General features: G+C 46.2%; 1 protein-coding gene across 1 annotated transcript in view; it reads right to left on the reverse strand.

Annotated features, from left to right (window-relative positions):
• NTSR1 (neurotensin receptor 1) overlaps positions 1-23,484 on the reverse strand; it is a 110,761-nt gene extending 87,277 nt beyond the window's left edge. Inside the window, exon 1 of the mRNA XM_024199012.3 lies at positions 22,806-23,484. Within this exon, the coding sequence (XP_024054780.1) occupies positions 22,806-23,483 (678 nt within the window). The 5' untranslated portion in view covers position 23,484. The remainder of the gene's footprint in view (positions 1-22,805) is intronic.
• Positions 23,485-23,721: the final 237 nt, after the last annotated feature.

Genomic DNA, 23,721 nt, shown 5'->3' on the forward strand with positions numbered 1-23,721 from the left:
AACAACAAGGAGTCTGGTGGCACCTTAAAGACTAATAGATTTATTTGGGCACAAGCTTTCTTCTTCAGAAGAAGTGAGGTTTATTACCCATGAAAGCTTATGCCCAAATAAATCTGTTTAGTCTTTAAGATGCCACCGGACTCCTTGTTTTGCGGATACAGACTAACATGGCTACCCCCTGATATTTTACTTTGTTTCCCATTTAAATCTCTCATGGGGAAGGGCAAGGAGAGCGATTCTAGTACTTCAATTTACTGGCTAGCTTTGCTGGGTCATAGCTGGCTGACTCTATACGAGACACTGAAAGAGGCACTAGCTGTTTAAAACATCTCATGAAGGCCTGGCTGAGCTTCACTAAGGCACTTTTCTGCTTATCCAGTGCTGGCACTAACCACTTATGTGCTGCTCTGAATTCCAGTGTGACCAGAACGTTCCATTAAGGATCACTCCACTGGGTGGGGATCACCAGACACACTGTGCTCTAGCCATCTCCCCAGCCAAACAGGGAGATGCACCCTATGGCTGGGAGGGGTGAGGGAAGAGTGGGTCATGCCAGCCTTGCACCGTTAGAGGAATCCTGTTAGGGCAATTCTCCCTGCTGTTGGAGTCCCAGTAAATCTCAGGGCAGCTGCCGTTGCTTGGCTCTTTCATTTAGATGCCTCAATGGGGGAATTAAGAGCATAATTTCCGGCACCTACACTTGGAAAAACATTGGTCTAAGATTTAGGATTCTTCAGGGTGGGAATCGGTCTTTGTATCTGTCTAAAGCAGGGGTTCTCGCAAGACCTTTTTGGGTGGCCTTAGAGTGAGGCCACCAACTCTTGCTGGTGGCTGCTCTAACCATTTTTCCTAAAATACTTTAGGAAAAAACAATAAATGTGCACATATCCATGTCCAAATGATTGTAATTTATGTAGATTTTTTTTTGCAGCCTTAATAAAAATAACATACTGTTGTCTCTGTCTTTACTGGACCTAAATAGAATAGAAACACAAATAAGGTGCTTTGCACATTCTTGTCTATTTTGTTTGTTTTGCTTTTTTGGCCCTTTTTTAAACCTGCTAGCTAGTAAGGCTGCTGCTGTGAAAACTGATATGTATATTTGTATATCACTTTTCACAGCAGACTTACTAGCTAGCTGGAAGGCAGTGAAAAGTGATAAACATACAAGTATCGCTTTTCACACCAGACTTATGCAGCCTTGGCAAGCCATGGATGGGGAGATGGGTAGGGAGGCAGTGGGGGGCCAGGGGCGATGGGGATGAGCCCGGGGCTGGAGCCTGAAGCCCCCTGGCTGGGAGGTATGGAGCCTGAAGCCCTGTGGCCGGCGCCTGCCGTCCCAGCACTGAAGCTGGAGCCTGGGCCCCACCACCCCTGGGGAGGTGGGGAACTCACACCAGCTGCCTGCTCCTCTGGCATTTGTGGCTGCAGAAGGCAGGGCAGGGCCCAGCCCCTGCTGGCAGACCTGGGGGAAGGGCCACTGCTTCTCTCTCTCTTCTCCTCTCTTTTATCCCCCCTTCCCCTCCAGTTATTGCCCAGGAGGCTGTGGCCACAAGAAGGGGGGAGGGATAGCTCAGTGGTTTGAGCATTGGCCTGCTAAACCTAGGGTTATGAGTTCAATCCTTGAGGAGGCCATTTAGGGATCGAGGCAAAAATAATCTGTCAGGGATGGTACTTGGTCCTGCTGTGAAGGCCTCAATGACCTTTCAAGGTCCCTTCCAGCTCTATGAGATAGGTATATGTCCCTATTAGAAGAAAAGCCTCTGGTGGCTTCATGGGGCCATAACAGCCGCATTTGAAAACCACTGGTCTAAAGCACCATGCACATGAATAGCACTACATAAAAATAAGACTAATAGCCTTGCTGTTAATCTATGTAAAGTATTTTTCAGCAGTGACTTTTCACCTGAGTGGTGTTCACATTAGATGATAGCAGAGATGGATGTGCAGGTTTACTAACAAACTATGAACCACAGTTTTAAGACCTCTGACTTTGTTCCTGCTTTGATTGCAGGGCTCTCAAGTGAGCACCAGTAATGGTGGATGTAAACAGCAGGGTTTAGTTGTTTACCCCAATGGCTGGGGGAGTTGGGTCATCAGATGCGTAAGTCCCATCACTTCTGCATACATGCAATTGACTGTAAATTAAAAACTGCTGTAAAAATGTGACTTAATATGTTTGTTTCGCTGTATTCTAGGCACAGCTGTTGATGCATTGTAAACAGCAGGAAAAAATGTATGTGTATTTACATATTAAATCTAAATCTCCATTTATACAGAGCTGTACCGAGTCATTCCATGTGGCTAAGAGCAATCCATTGTTGCAGGGGTTTTTTTTAAACTGCATTCATATGAATTTATTGGATATGTTAGGTAAGTAAGAGATAACGCTTTTGGCTTCTGAGTATAGGAAGCAATAAATAGCTTTGGTGAGTGGTTAAATGTCAAATCAAAGCTGAGGCATTTGATTACTATGGGGGTGGGGGAAAAAGGCTGGGTATTCCTGCACCAGGAAGATGACCCCCACCCTCCAAAAAAAATCCTTTAGAGCTGGGGTAGGTGCAGAGGGACTGAGCGTCCCTCAGGCTTTCCGGTGCCCTCATGGGGGTTGAGGTTTAGATGAACTACCTGAGGGAAAGGTTTTGTGCTGAAACAAGGCTGTGACTGGCTTCCCTCGGGGCCAAATACTACTCCCTTCCACTTAACTCCTCGGAAATCAATGAGGTCGCACTAGAATAAGCAAGAATGGAATTCAGCCTGTAGGCTCAGTTTTGGGGCTCAATCCTGAGGTGCTGAGGCCCCCTTCCCAATTCTCATCAAAGGTAGGGGGAGTGTGGTGTTTAAGGGGAAGTAGGAAAGCTACCCCCTAACATTAACCTTTTCATCTAATCTACATTGTCATGATTTAGAGCCCTGATATCTGGTGAATTGATGGGATGATTGCTCTCTCAGAGGAAAGGAGTGTCCCAGTTCTCCACTGGAATAGGGCCTCTGGTTTTTAGCCTTAAGGGTTCTTGAGATATCAGTCCTTCAACGTGTCACTAGTCCAAGATAAGCTACTGCTTATCTGGGATATCAGACTAGTAAAAGTTTGGGATGGGGGTGAAAAGTGGGAGAGCAGAGGAGGGATTTCACATTTTGGGTGAAAAAAGGAAACCATTTGTGTCAGGCTGATTTGAAAAACCAGCAGCAGCGAGAGCCAGGGGATCTTACAGGTAGCCCCAGAAGTACTGGACTAGGGGGCAGTGTAGAGGTGAGCACACTCTGTCTCCCCAGCCATCCCAGTATCTCCGCACAAGCCTTTGGCTTCAGCAAAGTGGGTGATCACTCTGATTTGTCCCATAACAATGCATGTCTGTGCCCTACTGGCCGTCTCGCTGTGCTCGGTCCACTAATCCACCTCTAAATCCCTGAGCAGCTTTCAGAAGCTGCTGGTTTGTTTTGACCCAGCCTGTCAAGGGAAAAAAGCTTCCTTAAAAAAAATCCCCAGTATGTGGAATTTCCCCACAGTCTCGAGTATATCGGTCAAGTTGTGTAGCTTCTGCCTTTGTCAATAAAATAAACTCCAAGATGATATAGTGGGAGGGGGACCCACCTTTGAAAGGGGTCAGAGTCCTTATTAACTACCCTATTTACACACTAGTCCTGTTAGGTGGGTGGCTCCTCTCCTCTTCCTTTCCCTGATTCTCTTCCCTCTCACCCTCCTGAGACACTGGGGGGCCTGTTTTTCCCTCAGCATAATTTAGAGCAGTCTCAGGGCTGTTTGCTGCTAGGAGATTGCTTATGAGTAAGGTTATGTTTTAGTCACAGAGGTCACGGATTCTGTTACTTTACCAGACCTCTGTGACTTCTAGGGCTTCAGGGGGTGGAGGCAGGACTGTGTACCCCTGCTCTGCAACTGGGGCTGGCTGGAACCAGGACGCTGCAGCCCCAGCCCCACGGCTTCTCCTGGGGGCTGCAGCTGGGGCTATATGCTCCCCTTGTGACTTCCCGGGGCTGTGCACCCCCTGCTGCGGCCAGGACTTGGCAGCGGCTGCAGCAAGAGCCACACACCCCTGTCCCACAGCTGTGCCCAGCTCCAGAGCAGGACTGTGTACCCCTCCCCATCTGTACCTCCACTGCAGCCAGGGCTGTGCCCCTTGGCATGATGTGGGGGCTTGGCCTGTTAGTCCCCTGCCCCATGGGACTCCATTCACCCTCCTATCCCCCCCGTTATTTTTAGTAACGTCACGGACAGGTCAAGGGCTCCGTGAATTTTTGTTTATTGCCCATGACCTGTCCATGACGTTACTAAAAATAACCGTGATAAAATCTTAGCCTTACTTATGAGCATCGCATAGCTGTCATACATCTGTCTTCTCTCCTACATGTCTGCCATAGGAAGCAGTGGGGTAGAGCATGCTATTGTGCCTCTATGCCAACCAGGAATTCTCCATGCTGGGAAAGTCTTAGCTGTTCTAGTGAAAGGCAGTTTCACAGCCCTGCTGTAGTGCAAAAAGGTGAAGGCATGTGCCAGAACTTCACTCTACCATCATCTGTCACTTACAGACTATACTCGTGTAACCCTTCTGCCCGTCAGAGCTGGCAGCAACAAGGGCCGGGTTCAATATCTAAGGGTTCCATTTTAATAACACAATGCAAAACCAGCTCAAGCCCCCACCCAGTGACTTGGGACAATTACATACCACTCCCCTGGGCACCTCTAAGAGGCAATACTTCCCCTCTCTCAAGCACAGCGTCTGAGTAGCAAAAGCCTTTTAATAAAGGAGGGAAACAATGTGGAATTATGTTGAGGAAACACCACAAACAGGATTCATAACACAAACCATGAGCAAAAGCCCCACCCCCAAGTAAGTTTGGCAGTATCCTTTTCCCCTCAGGTCCAACAACCCAAAAGTCACCCCTCCCACAGTTTCTGTCCTTGGTCAGTGCAGCCCCCAGAGTCCAGAAGTTCATCAGCAGAGTCTACCTCCCAGCCTGGGTGGAAGTGGGGGGATGTATGGGGGATATCTTACATGCTCCGCTGCTCTGGTTGACAGTGGATTGCCATGCCTCTCCATGGGGTTCTGCTGCAGTCTTCACTGCCAGCTGCTCTGCTATCCGCTCCTCTCTGCTAGCTGTCCTGCTAGCCACTCACCAACTTGTCTTCAGCGTGCCCCCACAGCTCTCAGTGATTTCAGCTCTCAGTAACTTCAACTCTTTAGTGATTTCAGCTGTTAGGTGGGGGGAGAGGGAGAAGGAGGCCCAGTGCTGGTACACTCAGAACTACTAGCCCAAAGTAGGTCTAATGCTTAGACCTAGGAATCAGTGATTTCATCTCTGCAGCACCTAACAAAACTCCTAACTGAATCAAAATTAATTCTATTATTACACTGTGGCAAGAGGAAGGGTCAAAGTGGTGTTTGAGGCCCACATTATCAGATGCACATGCCTGTCCCAGCCTCTCTCAATTCACTGGAACCCACATCCCTTGCCTAGCAAGTGCTACTTAGGTGAGGGCGAGTCCCTCCATCATAAAATGCCAAGCACAGTTCTACTGTCCTTGATTCACATAACCAGGATAACAACGCTTTATTACTTCTGCCCCAATAACAAAGATACTGGGGATCCCACAGCAGCCAAAGTGACCATTTGGGCAAGCAGTCCATCATGGTAGGCAGGGTGGGTGTGCCCATGCAAACGTGATCAGCCCCTGAAGTCCTTTTCCACAGCTCACCACCAGCTGTCAGGGTAGAGCTCATTCTGACTCTGCTTACACATGCAATGCATGCATTACACACCACCCATTCCTTCCACTTTGGGACAGCAGAGCTTTATTTCTCTTTCTTTCCAAGGATAGAGAGGGCCTTATATTCCAAGCACATAACAAAAGATCAATGCCAGGTCAAAAAGGGTAATTCGGGTTCAGAATTTTCAGTGTCCGGACAAACAGCTGTGACAAATGGTATCACAGGAGCAGGATGGAGTGGCTATAAAATGAAACCGAGGTGAGACTTTTCCAATCAGCTTTTCTCCTCAGAATGAAATGAGTAAATTATAATGACCAAACTATCTTCAGAGGGTGAAATGGTACCTCCAGGAAGAATCATTAAAGGAACATTAGCAGTAAATTATGCTCTTTCAGAGTCAATGTGAGTTGCATTTCATAAGAGAGTTTCCCAAAACTCAAAGCGGCAGACAAAACAAAATCGTATTAGTATTGTTGGCATCACACAATCATATTAATGTAGTTATAGACTGATTAAATTCATACTTAGTATGGGCAGGATATATTCCCCTGAAAGGATGTATCAGCTATGAGATGAGACTTCATTTAGTTATTTATACAGCACTATTAATCTGTATTCTTCTTTATATTATGGTAGCACCTTGGAATCCCAATCAAGGACTAAGTCCCATTGTGCTAAGTGCTGGGTAGACACTAAAGTTCTGTTATGCTGGGAGAGGTTAATGGCTGCCATCAAGCAGGGCTTTGACCTATAGATCAGTCATAGACCTGTTTGAAGCAGGTAAGCAGGCAAAGTACCTTTCTTTCAACCTAAATGTTATGAGCAATTAAGCCCCTTTAGGGAGCGAGATAGCCGGAAATGGTAGAAGCCACTACCCAAGACAATGGGCCACCAGGCAAGGTCTGATCAGAAGCTGAGCCATGTGGGCTGATGTGTTCCCTGACTGCAAATGTTGGGGCTAGGGAAGGAAAGCGAGCAGACAGCAAGAGAAGCAATTGTGAATGTGGCCCTCAGAGGGAACTGACACAGAGCTCCATGGGGTACAGACTTGGAAGCTGAGAGCAAAGAAACTGCCTCCTTCTATTTGACTCATACTGTGTTCAGGGAAACAAGACTTTGTGTACATTCTCTGTGAATAAATAGTATTATACCAAAGACTATACCAGAGTCATCTCATCCATTTCTCTTTGTAATGGAAACAATCTGGCAAGGCCCAAATGTTGGCTAACTGCTTGTGCCAAAGGGGCTATAGTACTTATATGGCCCCCATAACCATAGTGTCTGACCGCCTCACAGTGTTTAATGTATCTAACCTGACAACACAAATGTGAAGGGGATAATCTCTCTTCCCTTCATTTTACAGATGGGGAAATGAGGCAGAGAGAGGTTAAGTGACTTTCCCAAGGTCACACGAGAAGTCTGTGGCAGAGCAGACACTTGAACCCAGCTCTCCCAAGTCCTAAACTACTGTCCTAACCACTAGACCAGTGATACTCAGACCACACTGGTTCAGGAGCAAAATTAGCGATCAACATTACCCAAAAGAGCCACAGTCGTGTGAATTCATTGTTTCATTTACTATAGTCTAGTAGTGTTTTAATATCATGTGCTGCAAAGAGCTGCAAGAGACACAGTAAAGAGATGCTCGAGAGCCTGAATTTCGCTGCACCAGACCATCCTTCCTGCCCCACAGATCAGTCACATCAGACAGGATGCAACCGATGTCATGACCAGACATACAGCTTGAGAGGATGAAGTAATAAAACACAGTGCAGCAGAAAAGCAGAATTCTCAGCTCTCCACTTGTCTAACCAACACGTCCAGTGGATGGTTCTTCCTAAAGAATAGACATAGGGTTTGAAAAACACGACTGGCCTAGAGAAAATGACTGAAATGGCAACCTTCTAACCTTGCACAATAGTCTCAGAAATGCAAAAGAGTGAAATTCTATCATGGAATAGGAATTGCCCGACTGGGATAGACTAGTGGTGTATTCAGTCCTCTAACCTCTCTCTGGCACAGGTGCTTTGAGAAAGGTGCAAGATATCCCAGAGTGGACAATCCTAGAGTAACTTGCTCATAAGGGAAGCTTCTTCCTGATCTCAGTCAAAGATTTGTTGGTTTATGCCCTCAATCATGTAGATTTATTATCCAACCTAATAACTCTTATCCCATCTAATTAACTGTTGACTGATTATCCTGAAATAGCCAATCTTTTTCTTTTTTTAATCTTCCTGGCCTCTATTACACCTTGTGGCAGAAAGTGTCGACTACGTTGCGTAGAAAAGCATTTCCTTTTATGCCTTTTGAATGTGTTGCCTTTCAGTGTCATTGAATGGTATAAATGACTACACAAGTGCAAGGCTTGGGAGGAATTGAGTCAACATATGTCCATTATCCATGCCAGAGAAGCCCCCTCAAATTGCTTTGAAGGCTTAGTGAGTTGTGATCAGCATACAGTAAGCCACAGCATTCATTTCAAAGCGAAAGTTAGAATCAAAGGACGGACTGCAGGAGGAAGAAAATCTTCTAAAGCAAGGTAAAATCATTTCCCACTAGATTATGTGCTAGCCCTAACAGCAATGGCCCTAGATTCAGCCTGTGTTATCCAAGGGGAGGAATTGTAACTAGAGTGCACAGGAGGGTATTGTAGAGAGAGGGCAGAAAATGGTGCAGAATTCAGATTACTCCCAGTCTGGTGTAGAAGGCCTGTTCTTCTATTTTGTATACTTATAGAAATGGACTTGGCAACGTGACAACAGGAAGGCTTTATGAAAGAAATTTACTGCAGAAGATGCAATAGCGGAGAAATGTAAATCCACTGGCTGGGAGTGGGGAGAATGCAGGCAATGATGCTTCCAGTGAAAATGGGTTTTCTCTTATAACAATTATTCAACAACACAGGGCCTGTCTCTCTTGTCAGCTACAACCATGCAAATTAGGAGGAACATCACTGAAGTCAATGAGACAAATCCTCCCCGTAGCCCTACTGACCCCCACAGAGCTTTGATTTACACCAGCTGAGGACGTGTCCCATTGGTATTATGTTCAGCACTATGTTTTACACCAAGATCAGCTTGAAACATTTCCATCCAAACACTTGACAGAAAATAGCCTGTCTAGGAAATGAGAAATCTTGTGAAAATTTCCAGTTTTCACTGGAAAACCCCAAACCTGACATTTTCCAGTGAAACAAAAAACATTTCAGTTGCAGAAAACTGGAAAAAAAAAATCAAAGAAACTTGACAATCTTAAAAATATTTTTCCCCCCCGAGGGGAAACTTTTCCTGCCCAACCAGCGTTGCTCACTATATGCAGAACTGAAATTAATGGAATTACACTGGTGTAATATCAGCAGGAGAAAAGAAGCAGGCCTAGCATATTTATGCAATTTGCAGAGGATTATTGTATGAGCAATTCAATCTTAGTGCACCAAATATCTCCCTTTCAGAGTGCTACAAAATAGAGCAGTAATCCCTACCTTTTATACCTGTCTCATCACTATATATCCCAAAGAATCATCTCTCTAATTTTCCCAAACCCTTTAGGATGGCTCCATACACAGTGGTGCGGGCAGAAACTGGTTAAGAATGAAGTGTAAAAAGGATGAGTATCTAACTGAAGACTATTTTGGTTGGAAGGGAGCAGAGTATTTTGGGCAGCAGATGTCATACCACCCACCATGGAGGTGGAAAATGTTTGAGGATACCACCTTGTTAAAATTCTGGCAACACAGAACTTACCAAATGCATCTGCTATATATGGAGACTATTACACTAATGATCAAATATGAACGGCCTTCACCATCACTGTGTTTTTCATGCTACTCTTAAAGCTATGTGAGTAAATAGTTTGGATTGCTGTTGGATTTGTTGAGCTGCAGAGAGCTTTCAGCTAACTGCAAGCCAGAACCTTACTTCTGGCTCTGTCAAACAATGAAGGCAATGGAAAAGTGTCCTTGGACAAAATCTATTTCAGACTCAGAGAAAAGTGGATTGCAAGCGTGGTAAAGGAGAGCTGCAGCTAGGAACCAGCCAACACAGAACGTAATAGATTAGCTTCTTGAAGTAGACATGGAGTATTCTGTGAGTGAAGAGAAAGTGGCATGTAATCCACTTACCTCACTAAGTGGCCGTCAGCTGTGAAAAAATAAACTTGTGTTGACTTGTGCTCTATTGAATGAATGAAAATCAATGGACTTTATTTGCAAGACTCTTATGTACTGAACACAATGCCGCAGAAGTGGCTTAAGACAGTGTAGGGAAGTGGGCTGTTAACTCTTTCCTCCCTGCAAGATAAATCTGAATTTAGTTTCTACACATGCCTTCAAAAATATTAAACACAATCAGCTGGAAATTGTGGAGGGACATAAATGATGATATAAAGAGCAGGGCAGAGGAGAGTCAAGCCCAGAGGCTCTCGGAAATCTGACCCATTTGTTATTTTTATATTTAAAACCCTGATTTTATTTGACTTTTTAAAAAAATCATGTTTAAATCCATGAAAACCTTACAATCCGGATTCAACGGTCAACGTATCCTCTGAAAATGCAGCTGTAAAATGTGCACTTCCCATGCAATAAGCCTGCAGTTGTGCATGCAAACAGGCCATAAAGAAGCAGGGCCGCCCAGAGGATTCAGGGGGCCTGGGGCAAAGCAATTTCGGGGGCCCCTTCCATAAAAAAAAGTTGCAATACTATAGTAACATGTATTTGGAAATGTAAAAAATAACCAGTGAAATACATTCAAAAATTATTTTTTAATAATTTGAAAATACACAAAATACATTATTTAAAAACATTAAATGCTTTAATGGTATGTATACATTTGCAATTACATAATGGGCTGTCGCTGGGTGATGGTTGGTGCCAATGGGCTGTCGCTGCCTGGGGATGGCGCTGCTGTTGCCCAGGGCTGGGTGGGGAGCTAGGCTCTGGGTCGGGGGAAGCCTGGCTCAGAGGGGCTGTGCTCAGAGCTGGGGGTCAGGGCTGTGGGGGGATGGGGTCGGGGGGGGGTCCGGCTCAGAGGGGCTGGGCTCGGAGCTGGGGGTCAGGGCTGTGGTGGGGTGGGGTCGGGGGGGTGTCCAGCTCAGAGGGGCTGGGCTCTGAGCTGGGGGTCAGGGCTGTGGTGGGATGGGGTCAGGGGGGTGTCCGGCTCAGAGGGGCTTACCATGCTGCTTACTCCCGCCTCCCCCCTCTCCTGAAGCCTCAGCGCGCCATGTCCAGGAGCAGCCCTGGACAGCACTGCAGCGGCGTGGCTCCACGGGACCTGATCTCCCGCCGCTGGGCCCGGAGCCCCGCCCCCTTACCACGCGGCTCTGAGCGGGAGGAGCTCAGGCCACGCCGCTGAAGCGCTGTCCAGGGCTGCTCCTAGATGCGGCGCGCTGAGGCGCTGGGGGATGGAGGAAGGCAGGGGCAGGGAGGGGAGCCTCTGACATTCCCGGGCCCTGGGGCAAATTGCCCCATTTGCCCCCCCTCTGGGCGGCCCTGATAAGAAGAAGTTTTATGCACACAAAGGGATGCCACATGCAGATGTGGCCACATGAAAGGAGGGGACCCTTTGGAAAAATGTCTCCCTTACACTATCTATATTCTCATACTATTATTTAAGTCTGGAAAATGGGTAATTTTTTAGGCTACTAATGCAGACTGAGCCTAATCCCACACTGTAAACATTGACTTCAGCAAGTTGTCTGATGGGTCTGAAAGGGTACTGGGATGCAAATGTAAAAATTACACTCCACGCAATAAAAATATCAAAGACCCCCCAAAGCATACAGAATCTTTGATGTTTAATGTCCTAGAATGTAGTGTTTAAATTTTGCCCCCAGATGAACATCTTTCCAGGTGCCTAAGTACAAGGAAAACTCAACGAGAGTTTGGCCAGAGCAAGAAGTGAAAGCTCCTTGGGGCAGGGACTGTGTCTTCTTTTGTATTTGAATGGGGCCCAGCACATTGTGAGCACTACCAGACAACTAGGAAGATGTGAGAAATATCAACGAAAAGAGAGGCATGGGGAGCCATCATCTGGTCCGCTTCCTGCTGAAATCAATGGAAAGTCACCCATGGAGTTCAACGGGAGGTGGATTATGCCCTTGGCAAGGGGGCAGTGTCAAAGGACACACAGATGGCAGCACGTTATTGTGAAGTCATCATACTGGAGGGATTGCGGTAAACTGCCAGGCAGCAGCATTCCTTTAGAGGGCAGGAAAGGGGATTAAGTATGACACTTGCTCATGCAACATTGGGCATTCAAGACACTCAGGGTACGTCTACACTACCTGCCAGGTCGGCGGGTAGTGATTGATCTATTGGGGATCGATTTATCGCGTCTAGTGTAGACGCGATAAATTGATCCCTGATCATTCTGCCATCGATTCCGGAACTCCACCACGGCAAGAGGCGGAAGCAGAGTCGACGGGGGAGTGGCGGCCGTCGATCGCGCGCCGCAAGGACGCGAAGTAAGTGATTCTAAGTTGATCTAAGATACGTCGACTTCAGCTATGCTATTCTCGTAGCTGAAGTTGCGTATCTTAGATCGATCTCTCCCCACAGTGTAGACCAGGCCTCAGGAAGGTGGCTGAACAAAATCCTTCCAGATGCAGAAATTGTAGCCCATCACCAATATCATCTGAATACTCACTGCCCCAGGGTACCCCTGCAGTGACTGACTCCATGGCTTCTATAAGGCAGTAAAATTACATGAAAACTGCCATGAACACTTCAGGTTCAAAAGGCCCCTTTCCCGTCCACTGCAGACCCCAAGATGTCTATGTTCTCTGCTGGGATAGACCCTGCTGTGTGGAGAAATGGATGAAAGTTAGAAGTGTCTCAAGCTGAACATGGAGAATTGGGCAGCCCCTTCTTCTTGACCCAGAAAAGAAACAAAACATGAAAGATTTCAATGTGATGTTCCAAGCAATGCTAGAACAATGTTTAACAAGAAGAAGTGGAAAGATGGCATTATTGGGATGCAAATGTAAAAAATATGTTCAGGGCAATTAAACATCAAAGATCCCCAAAAGCTTTTCCCTGCCAGACATGACACCAGCGTTCTCCATCATCACGACTGCCGGATGGAAGCGAATCCAGCACCATATCATATCTGCGCAGATCAAACCTGGTGCGTGTCAGGAACGTTACCCCTTTGATAGGCATTAGAACATGCCCAGGGCAGAGGAAACAGAGAAATATTTCTAAATGTCAGTAAGTGAAAGTGCCATCTGTTTGGCTCAAGCAGATGCTGTATAGAGACCATAGTAAAATCCTCTCAGGGAGGGATGGGGGAAAGACAATTAAATAGCTGTTTTAAATTATCCAGAAGAAGATTAAAGCCAACTACAGGGTTTTCTTTCCTCTGTGTAGAGGAGCCAGTAGATTAACTTAATCTTTCCCACTTTTTTGCAAACGGCCGGTAAGAGGAAAACCTAAGAACTAAATTGATCTGCCACAACATTTCCTTGTTCTTTTATTCCCTACAGCCGACATCTCAGAAAAGAGAAATCAAATGAATTCAAATCAGTACAAAAAATAGTGTGTAAGAACTGCCACAACAAGTGGTTACATAATGCAATGAAAGCATGAGCTTCTTTAATTTAGATCCAGAGATAAGGACCGCTGCAGCGCAAAGGGGCTAGGATTAGTCATTCTTGGCTAATGCCGCACTTGGCAACCAAGATCAGCTGCCTTTGTTGATGCGGTTGCTTTGAGAAGCTGACATCTCATATGTTTAATTCACTGCTTAACAAAATGTTTTATTATCAAAAGGAAGAATTCAAATCACTGAGCCTGATTCTTCACTGTCCTGCACCTTGCAGAATGGCTTACACCTGCAAGAGAGAGTGCAAAATGCTAACATATTAGAATTCTCTTTGTTTGCATCAGTGATCGCATTTTACCCCCATTCTGCACTCGCTGCATACAGGTGGAACGCCCCAGTTCAGGGCTCCATCCCTAGCCAGCACAGCAATTGAGCATTTACATAAGTCTCATTGAATTCAATGAGACTTAAGCATGTGCTTAAAGTTAAACAGGTGCTTAATCACTGTGCTGGAGTCTACATGGCCACATAAGATGCAAAACAGTAGAGAATCAAGCCCCCTGACTTGCCTATATACAAAAAAGTTGTGCCACTCTACCTGTGGCAGACTAGTTCAAGTGTGCAACCCCTTTAATTTGGACAAAGTTATATCAGGATAATGGTACTTTATATAGCTCTTCCCATATGGGAAACTATACCAGTATAAAGGTAGCTTTATACCAATATAACTGCATCCACTCTAGGATTTGTACTGGTATAACTATTTCAATTAAAAAAAAAAAAAACAGACCCCTAACCGAGATAGCTACAAGAAAATAGACCAAGCCTCGGTGGTAGAAAATGTTTCTAAAACAGGTTTAGTTTCCCACTGCTGCTTGTAAGAGTGGTGAGTAATTGACCTTTAATAGCACTAAAGTTTTAAAACTAAAAGTTATGCTAATGCAAGGACAAGACAGTGAGTGCATTCACCTAAGTTACACTGGTGTAAATCCAGAATGTCTGTACTGAAGTTATAGAGTCATTCTGGTTTGACACAGGTACAAACACAAGTAGAAACTGACCATTTTGTTTTAGTGGTCTGCAGAGAGCTTCCGTCACCTATCGTTTGTTATTTACACCGTGCCATAGATATACCTGCCCCTTTGCCAACAAACAGAAGAAAATGGCCAGGAACCTGGGAGGGGAGCTTCCTGCAGTTCCACCAGACTGAACCTGCCTCACCCAGCCCCCGGAGGATTCGTCTTTTAGAAGAACTATTCAGGTGGTGTAGAGCGGAGTTGGTTGGGAATTTAACAACAAGGTTTTTTGATGGAAAATGCCAATTTGTGAAAACTGAAACTTTTCATGGGAATTTACCAGTTGTGATGAAACTTTGTCAGAGGAGGTTTCTCGGGTCCATTATGGAATGTCAGGGAGCAGTGGCAGGAAGGAGAGATACACCCCTGCCTGATTCTTACCAGGGACTTGAACCTGGGTCTCCCATATCTCGGAGAGTGTACAAGCCACATGCTATTGGCTATTTGGGGGTGAGTGTCTCTTTGCCTCTCCAGTTTTTCATTGAAAAATTTCCAAAGGTCTCAGTTTTATCCTGATGCAGAATAAGATTTGTTTATTTATTTAAATTGCAATAATTCTTATGGGATGGGAAAAAACCTCTAGTGCAGAGTCACCACAGCTGGTCTTCAAGATACCCTCTGCGGGGGGACATGACAAGGGAAAAGGAGGAATGACTGGGACTCCCTTGCACCCCAGTGATTTCTGGCTGCTGGAATGGCCCCTCTGGGCTGAGGGCCTGGGCATCAATTGCCAAAATCACCACTTTTGCATGCACACACTCCCGATCTATGCTGAGCACTCCTGTGTCAGCTCAAGATCATGGCCAGTACCCTTCCCTAGGGAAGAATATAACGTAAGGGCTGCACTGAGGTCAACTGCAGTGCTCATAATATGGGAGGACTGAGGTTTCTTTATAAACCTCACAGAAAAAATACATTTATAAAAGTGAGACTTGAAGGATGGAGGCGGGGTAGCCTTTGGGCTAAGCAGTAGGCTCCAGGAAGTAGTGAGTTTCCATTAGCAATAAGAGATGCAGCAGGTGGGCAGAGCTACAGACATCCTAACTTTGATGAACATACTGAGAGTCCAAGCTTACATGCTGAGGCTCTACTGGCCCAGTCTTGTATTTCTGATTCTCTAGTTCTTCACCAATCTAGGTGTAGAGAAACTGGAAAGGATCCAGAGGCGAGCAACAAAGATGATCAAAGGTATAGAATACCAGCTATATGAGCAAAGGCTGTAGGAACTGGGTATGTTTAGTTTGGAAAAGAGGAGATTAAGGGGGGATATGATAGTGGTCTTCAGATCCTTGAAAGGCTGCCATAAAAAAAGATGGAGAAAAGTTGTTCTCTTTTGCCACAGAGGGCAGGACAAGAGGCAGTGCATCCAAACTACAGCACAGCAGATTTAGATTAAATCTCAGGAAAAACTTCCTAGCTGTAAGAACAGTAGGACAATGGAGCAGACGCCTCTGGAGGTTGTGGAAGCTTGTTCACTGGAGGTTTTCAAAGAGCAGCTGGATAGCCGTCTGTCTTGAATGGTTTAGACACAACAAATCTTGCATCTTGGCAGGGGGTTAGACCCTCATGGTCCCTTCTAACCCTACGATTTCTATTCTGAAACCTGACTCACTTTTTCCAGTTCCACTCGTTAAGTTCCCCTGAGGGCACTCTGGAACGGGCATGACATTGAGAGCAGGTAGAAATAAAACAGAATGGTTAGTTATGAAGCCTATTCTTTCATACGAAGGATTATGTACTATACCAAGTACCTTAACAGTCTGCAGACACTGTGACACATAATAAACAAGGGATTTGGAGAGATAGGCAAACGACTTCCATACAAGGATCGTGGGACTAAGAGCTGCATTACTATAACTGCCCGCCAAAACCTTTGAGGAGTCGCAGAACAGCTCCCTGTATTAGAAACAGGTGGTAAGAAACACATGTGCGTTCTGAGAGGTAGATTCTCACCACTTATGTCTCAGAGCAGATGAGCATTTAGAAATTCAGCTTTTTGCCCCCCAGTTGCACAGAGTTGTGCACTTGGAACACAGTCACTTTGCCTGACACCTTTTCACACGCGCTGAGCCCTTTCGACACTGCCAAGCATAGGCCAGATCCTTGAAGTCGATGGAGCGACACTGTTTTACTGCAGCTCAGAGTCTACCGCCGTGTATTTTAACAAGGGGACTTGCGCCAGCTGTCTATGCAAATAAATGGCACATCTGCATGCGTCAGGTACTTGTATATCTGGCCACAGTGAATTACAGTCATCCCTATAGGAAGAAGCAGGCTGAAGTCAGTACCGAGGCTGAGAAGAGGTTCCCATCACTCAGGACCTGCAATGCTATATTTGCCCTACAAAGCCCATTGATTTCTCCAATACACCGTTCCTGCACTGGAACAATTGGGGGATTTTTTTTTTAATCAAGACAATTATAACTTCGGTTGTACCATGAGAGCAGCTCTAAGTGCTGCTATCCCCGGAGTGTGTGTTAGTTGACCAAGATATGTATGAGGGCAGCAGAGAGAGAGAGAGCCATCTGTCCTCTCTCTACCACATGTGCACCACCCATCTCCCTTGTAAGCTAGGAAGGAGCAGGACTCTGGGGCAGTGCTGTGGGTTGAGATATTGCACAGCTGGCTTTACCATTGCGATAGGTGTTGCAGCCTCATGCCCTCCTTTGGCCAAAGATTTTTCAATGTAGTTTTTGGGGGTCTCCCGCTTGTAGTATCCTTTGACATAGTTTCTGAGCCCTTTAGCAATGCCTTCCGCGTTCTAGGTTCTAGAAGCAGCTAGAAATCAGCCCGAGCAGCAGGATGTATTATACAGAGCCAGGCTTGGTACGTTTGCGTACAGTGAGTAAACGCAGTTACTTGGAATTCAGCTGTACATGTGTGGTTTCTTCATATTCCTATTGCTGTGCAAACAGCAGAATACCGCTGCCCAGCTAAATGTGAAGAACTGAAAGTGGGGGGTATTTCCCTGACAATAACTGGGGCGATGGATCCGGGCTGTCCCCTCCTTCCAAGACCAGAGATGATCTTGGGCAGCACGTACCTATGTGGTGGAGGCCTGGGGGAGTGTGCGGGAGAGGGGGGGCACTGCTGCTGGCTGAAGTAATGGCTCTCACAGCCAGCTCAATAGGCTTGCACAGTATCACGGGAGAGCTGTCCTATTGTGAGGAGAAATGGAGCCTTCTTTTATAAAGGCTGAAGGCGAAGTGGTTTTGAAACTATTGCAGCACGGGTAAATACAAGGCCTGATTACCGAGTTAGATGCACAACTGTATGTGTAAAAATGTTTGTGCAATTGTCTGTCTCATTTGCACTTGGAGTTAATGATTAACGTATAAATCACGCAGTTGCTCATCGAGTGTGACAACAAGTTTGCACGCAGTCACACTGGCCAGGCCTGCATTTGGCGCACAGTTTCACTTACTTTTCCCTTATGCAGTTACATGCCTCCCTTGTTTGAAAGTCAGACCCGTGGACAATAGCAGTTCCATGAAATAGCCAAATGCATTCTGGGTATTAACATGCAAAATGAGCAGACCAAACATCTCACTCAAAAACTCTTCTTCCTGTTACCACCGCAGTGAGTAGCTTTAAAACCCTACTCCAGCTGAAGTGGCATCCAAACATTAATTTGCCTGCGTGGAAATGGTTTTGAGAGGTGCTTTAGTTTATGTGAACAATTGGCTGCAGTTTCAGTTAGAGGATGGCTTTCGGTTAAAGTATTAAACAGACTTAAATAATGTAGTTCCAATGTACTTAATGCCTGTTGCCAAATTCAAGACTGAGGCCAAAATGCAAGCCAGATGCACTGGATTGACAAATAGACTGAAGGCTGGTCAATGAAGATACACGAGAGAGTATAAGCATAAGCAGCTGCAAAGATGGTGACATACAAAACTGAGAAACATCACTATTCTGTAAGATTAAACATCAAAGGCTCTCCAGAGCTAACCCCTTCAAGGCATGATGCGGCAAGGAGTTTAAAGTCCTGCATTACTGTTAGTTCAACCTCCCCGCCCACAGTTATACCAGTTAGTTTATCTAATGTATTACTTTTACTGCATTTATTATTCCTTAGAACTTAAAGAGCATTTTTGAATTACTATCAAAAGATTAACTAATTAATGTTCAGTAAAGCCTTCTTAATTAAGAAGTGTTAAAGCATAGGGCATATGCTAAAGACCTGCCATGAATATTGGTTCAATTTATAGACTCACAGACTTTAAGGTCTGAAGGGACCACCGTGATCATCTAGTGTGATCTCCTGCACCTTGCAAACCACGGAACATCCCCCATCCACTCCTGTAATAGACACCTAACCTCTGGCTGAATTACTGAAGTCCTCGAATCATGGTTTAAAGACTTCAAGTTACAGAGAATTCACCATTTACACTAGTTTAAACCTGCATATGACCCGTGCTCCATGCTGCAAAGGAAGGCAAAAAAAGCCCCAGGGTCTCTGCCAATCTGACATCGGGGAAAATTCCTTCCTGACCTCAAATATGGCGATCAGTAAGACTCTGAGCATGTGGGCAAGACCCACCAGGCAGATACCTGGGAAAGAATTCTCTGCAGCAACTCAAGAGCCCTCTCCATCTAGTGTCCCGTCTCCAGCCATTTCATTATGTTCATGAATATTCTAATTTAATTGTGGGAATCTTTGCCAAAAACTGCAAATTTTAAGCAAATATTGACAAACATTTGCAGAAAGCAGATTTTAAATACATACCAATATTCACACCAGAAATTGATTCTAAGAGGTATGTTCATCCAATCGGGCAACAGAAGCAATCCCGTGTACCTATGTGTCCAATCAAAGATATTCACCACAGCTTAAACTGGTTTCTGACTATGGAACAGTTTCAATTAACTGCTTGCAAGCCAGATACAAAACAAAAAACTATTTACAAGTAATACTTTAGAATTAATTGAATCATGAACAAGTTCAAGAAAATCATAACCTGCTTGCAGACAACCTGCCAACAGGAAAAGTGATTTATTTAACAGTATTTACCCAGCTCTGATAAGTGCAATATCATTATTTCCATTTTACGTGTGGAAAACTGATTCGCAGTTAATTGGCTTGCCCAAGGCCACAGACTTGTATGTTGTGAGAGAATGCATTGTCACACACTGTGCCACTCAACTTGATTAATGCACTTCAAGCCTGACTTGCAATATCTCTACTTGTTCAGTCCTGTTTCCGCCCACCCCCCCGTACTAGCTTCATAGAGCGAAGAACTGCGTGGTGCTTTATCATATGTTTAAAAGGAACTAAACAGCCATTAAACCAGCATCTCGCATGAGCAAATCAGCATTTAAATCTAGGTCTCCAGATAGGGAAAGCTGCTGTGCTACATAAATGAATACCAAGCCCGCTGCTGTTTTACATTACAAGTTACCATTATGTACTCTTAGTTTTTTTCAATTAGTGCACAAGTGAAATTAGAAACCCCCAAAACAAAATGTACGTTTTTCTACACTGGTCAGTTAGAGCACACAAAGTGATGCATTTCCTGTTGTGTAATAAATTAATGCCCCTGCACTTTCATGTTTGAAATAATACAACACTGATATTCCACAGCACTGAGATCTATATTAAACAATGATGATTAAAGTTGCTTAGAAATGTATGTCATCTATAATCTCTGAAGATGCATATTAGGAGATAAACCCACCTCCTCAGCCCCACAGCCAGCCATTGGATGTCATTTTTAATCCTAAACAGAAGATGATTTGAAATACAAGATATCTGGACTTCAATTGCACTGGTCTCCCATTAAGGATAGCTGCTTGATCTGAAGTTGAAAGTTAGGTACTATACTCTGTCTTCTTCTCAGCACACATATCTCAGCCCTCTTCATCGGAAAAAAGGTGCTGATTTGCTTCCGTTTAACTGAATATAATTCCCTCTCTACGAACTAGTCTGAGGAGTATTTAAAAAGAAAAGATTTAGTGTACACACTGTTATATACTCTTTTAAACTCTAATTGGCTAGAGATTAACTCCCACCCCTCTGAAAACTCATGTCTAGAAGACAAGACCCTGAAAAGTTCTCAGATCTGAGACTGGCGTCAACAGAAAAAACGACATTGGCTGATTTCTCTTTTCTTCCAGTTCATGTCCAGTTTTCTTACATTTTCAAGCCTATTGCTCCAGTACATAAATATCCTTGAAGAGTTAGAAATTCCATCAAAAGGTAAAAGTAAAATGTGCATAAGAAAACAGAACACTGACTAAAACTGTTATCCTGCATTCCGTTCCACACACTATATAGTGTTCGATCTTCAGTTTGTGTAAAGCGGCAGAGCTCCTCTGAAGTTGAAGGAGCTACTCTGCATTATTCCAAGTAACGATTTGTGCTTAAACAGCAGCTCTTTGCCTTGCAAGTTAGTTCATTTTTAATGTTTGTATTGTGACATGAGCCATAACTTTGTGAAATTATGTTCTGTTGCCATAGGGAGGAAATACAATGATATCAGCAGAGAAATGTAATTTGAAGATTGGAAGAAAGGAAATCTATGTTTCCTTGATACCATGACAAGTTAAGAGCAGGTGCAAGAGAAATATACAGAATTCAGAAAAGTCAGAGTCAAAGGGTGGGATTGTATTTATTCCAGTGGTTAACTGCTGCTGTAAAGTGAAAACAGTAACATACAAGACACACGAGTCCAAGTCCTCATCCAATGGAGTTTTGCCAGTTTACACCAACTGAGGGTCCGGCCCCAACAGCATTGAGCACTGGAGACATTATTAAAATGGGGAACTGGCCTTGTTTTCCCCTGAATTTACAGAGAGCCAAGTCACCAGTGTCTACTTTAGAAACCATTTCTGCTACTTGCTGAAGTGCAGTGGAGAGATGCTAGTTCGGCTGAAGCAGATGTTGGACATTATTCTGAACTCACTAACACCTGGAATTTGCCTGGATATAATTCCATCGGCTTCAGTGGAGTTACTTCTCATTCACACCAGTGCAAGATCAGAATCAAGCCCCAAGACAGATCAGAAAAGACCTTTGCTTCTTTTATGCACAAAAATTGCACAGGATGGATGGATGCGTTTGTCTGGAAAGGGATCAGTATGTCAATTCTTCTCCTCCTCCCACCCCGCCTCCCTCTTTGGCCAGGCAGCAGCTTGCAATAAAAGTAAGCACATGTTCACCTGGAACACCACCACCTTCTGCTCTCCAGAGACCATTTCACGGGACTTACCCTCAGTCGTACAAGTGCAAAGGGTGACTAATGCTGAGGCTTGCGCAAAGCACATCTACAAAGTTTTGCCGGTTTATGATGTCAGCTAGAACAGTGGTTCTCAACCCGGGGTATGTGTACCCCTGGGAGTATGAAGAGATCTTCCAAGGGCAGGGCCGGCTCTGGCTTTTTTGCCTCCCCAGGCAAAAAAGCCTCCCGCCGCCCCCCCGCCCCCGGCAGGGAGCGCGGCAGGGGAGGGCGCCGAGCCCGGCCGCGGGCCCGCTCTCCCCGACCGGCCGGAGCGCCGGGAGGAGGGCGGAGAGCCCGGCCGGGGCTCCGCTCTCCCCGGCGGCCAGAGCGCCGGGGGGAGGGCGGCGAGCCCGGCTGGGGCTCCACTGGCGGCCGGAGCGCCGGGAGGAGGGCGGCGAGCCCGCTGCGGCTCTGCTCTCCCCGGCGGCCCGAGCGCCATGGGGAGGGTGGCGAGCCCAGTCGCGGCCCCGCTCTCGGGCCGGAGCGCCGCACCGCGCCGCCCCCCTCCAGGTGCCGCCCCAAGCACATGCTTGGTGGGCTGGTGCCTGGAGCCGGCCCTGTCCAAGGGGTACTCAACTCATCTAGATCAGTGTTCCTCAACCTGAGGGCTGCAACCCCCAGATAGTCATGGGATGGATTTAGGGGGATCACAAGTGCAGAGCCAGCATTACGGGGTGTCAAGCATGGCAATTACCTGGGGTCCCACACCACAAGGGGCCCTGCGAAGCTAAGTTACATGCTTCAGACAAGGTTCACAAATGAAAAAACAGGCTCAAGTATCACACTGAAATGTAAGTACAATATTTATATTCCAATCAATTTATTTTATAATTATCTGGTAAAAATGAGAAAGTCAGCACTTGTTCAGTGCTAGTGCGCTCTGACACCTTTGTATTTTTATGTCTGATTTTGTCAGCAAGTAGTTTTTAAGTGAGGTGAAACTTGGGGGGAGGCAAGATAAATCAGACTCCTAAAAAGGGGTACAGTGGTCTGGAGAGACTGAAAACCACTGAGCTAGAGCACTGGCTTGCAACACAGCCAGGTCCAAAGGAGATCAATGAGTGACCATGCTCTAGTCTACAGAGCTGCTGTCAGCTGTTGTTCTCTAGGAAAGCCAGCAGGTGCTAGGTTAAAAAAAAAAGTCAATCAATCAATCAAAGCACCTCACTGACCACTGATCTCCAGTGTAGCTACATGCAGTCAGGTCCCAGCATGAACACAAAGGAACGCAGGAAAACTCACCTGAATGACAGTCTTAAGCGTGGAGGCTTCCACAATGGTGGTACAGATCAGAGAGTCCGGCTGCTGGTCCCTGCCATAGATCTCGCCCATGGTGAAGATCATGGGGATGGCCAGCAGGAAAGAGGCCACCCAGATGCAGCTGATGAACTTCTTGGTCCTGCTCCTGGACATGATGCTCTTGGCTTTGAAGGGGTGGCAGATGGCCATGTACCTCTCCACGCTGAGGCTGGCGATGTTGAGGGCAGTGGCGTAGGTGCAGGCATCCCTCAGGAAGTAGTAGCCTTTGCAGACGGCGTCCCCGAAGGCCCAGGGGTGGTGCACCCAGATGAAGTTGTACAGCTCGATGGGCATGCACAGGAGGAAGATGAGCAGGTCAGAGAAAGCCAGGCTGGCCAGGTGGTAGTGCACCGTGCTCTGCAGGTTCTGCAGGGACTTCTTGCGCACCAGGGTGTAGGCGGTGATGGAGTTGCCGACGGTGCCCACCAGGAAGAGAGCCAGGTAGATGACCGTGACCATGACTTTGGAGTAGATGTCGGTGTTCACATCCAGATCTTCCTCGTCCGGCCCTTGGGAGTACAGATCCGAGCTGTTGGAGACGTTCCCAGCCGCATCGCCCGTGGGCTGCAGGTGAAACGGGCTCGGGGGCTGCTGCCACGAAGAAGTTGCGTTCAGGGGCATGGTCAGGAGCCGGGCGGCCGAGGGATGCTTGGCGAAGGAGGCTGCCCCGCGTGGTCCCCAGCGCTCCGCCAGGCTGCGAGGGTGGAACGCTGCCACTAAGAAGCGGAGTGGAAACTTGGCTCGTTTAAATGCGCCGGAGAAGGCGGCGCCCGGAGGGGGAGCGAGAGCCCGCCCAGCTCGATTCACAAAATCCGGCGGCACAAGGGGCTGCGCTTGGCTCTCTCTCTCCCCCGCCCGC

The sequence above is a fragment of the Terrapene carolina genome, unplaced genomic scaffold (assembly GCF_002925995.2).
Source record: "Terrapene carolina triunguis isolate 2854851 unplaced genomic scaffold, T_m_triunguis-2.0 Scaffold130, whole genome shotgun sequence".
Taxonomy (NCBI): Eukaryota; Metazoa; Chordata; order Testudines; family Emydidae; genus Terrapene; species Terrapene triunguis.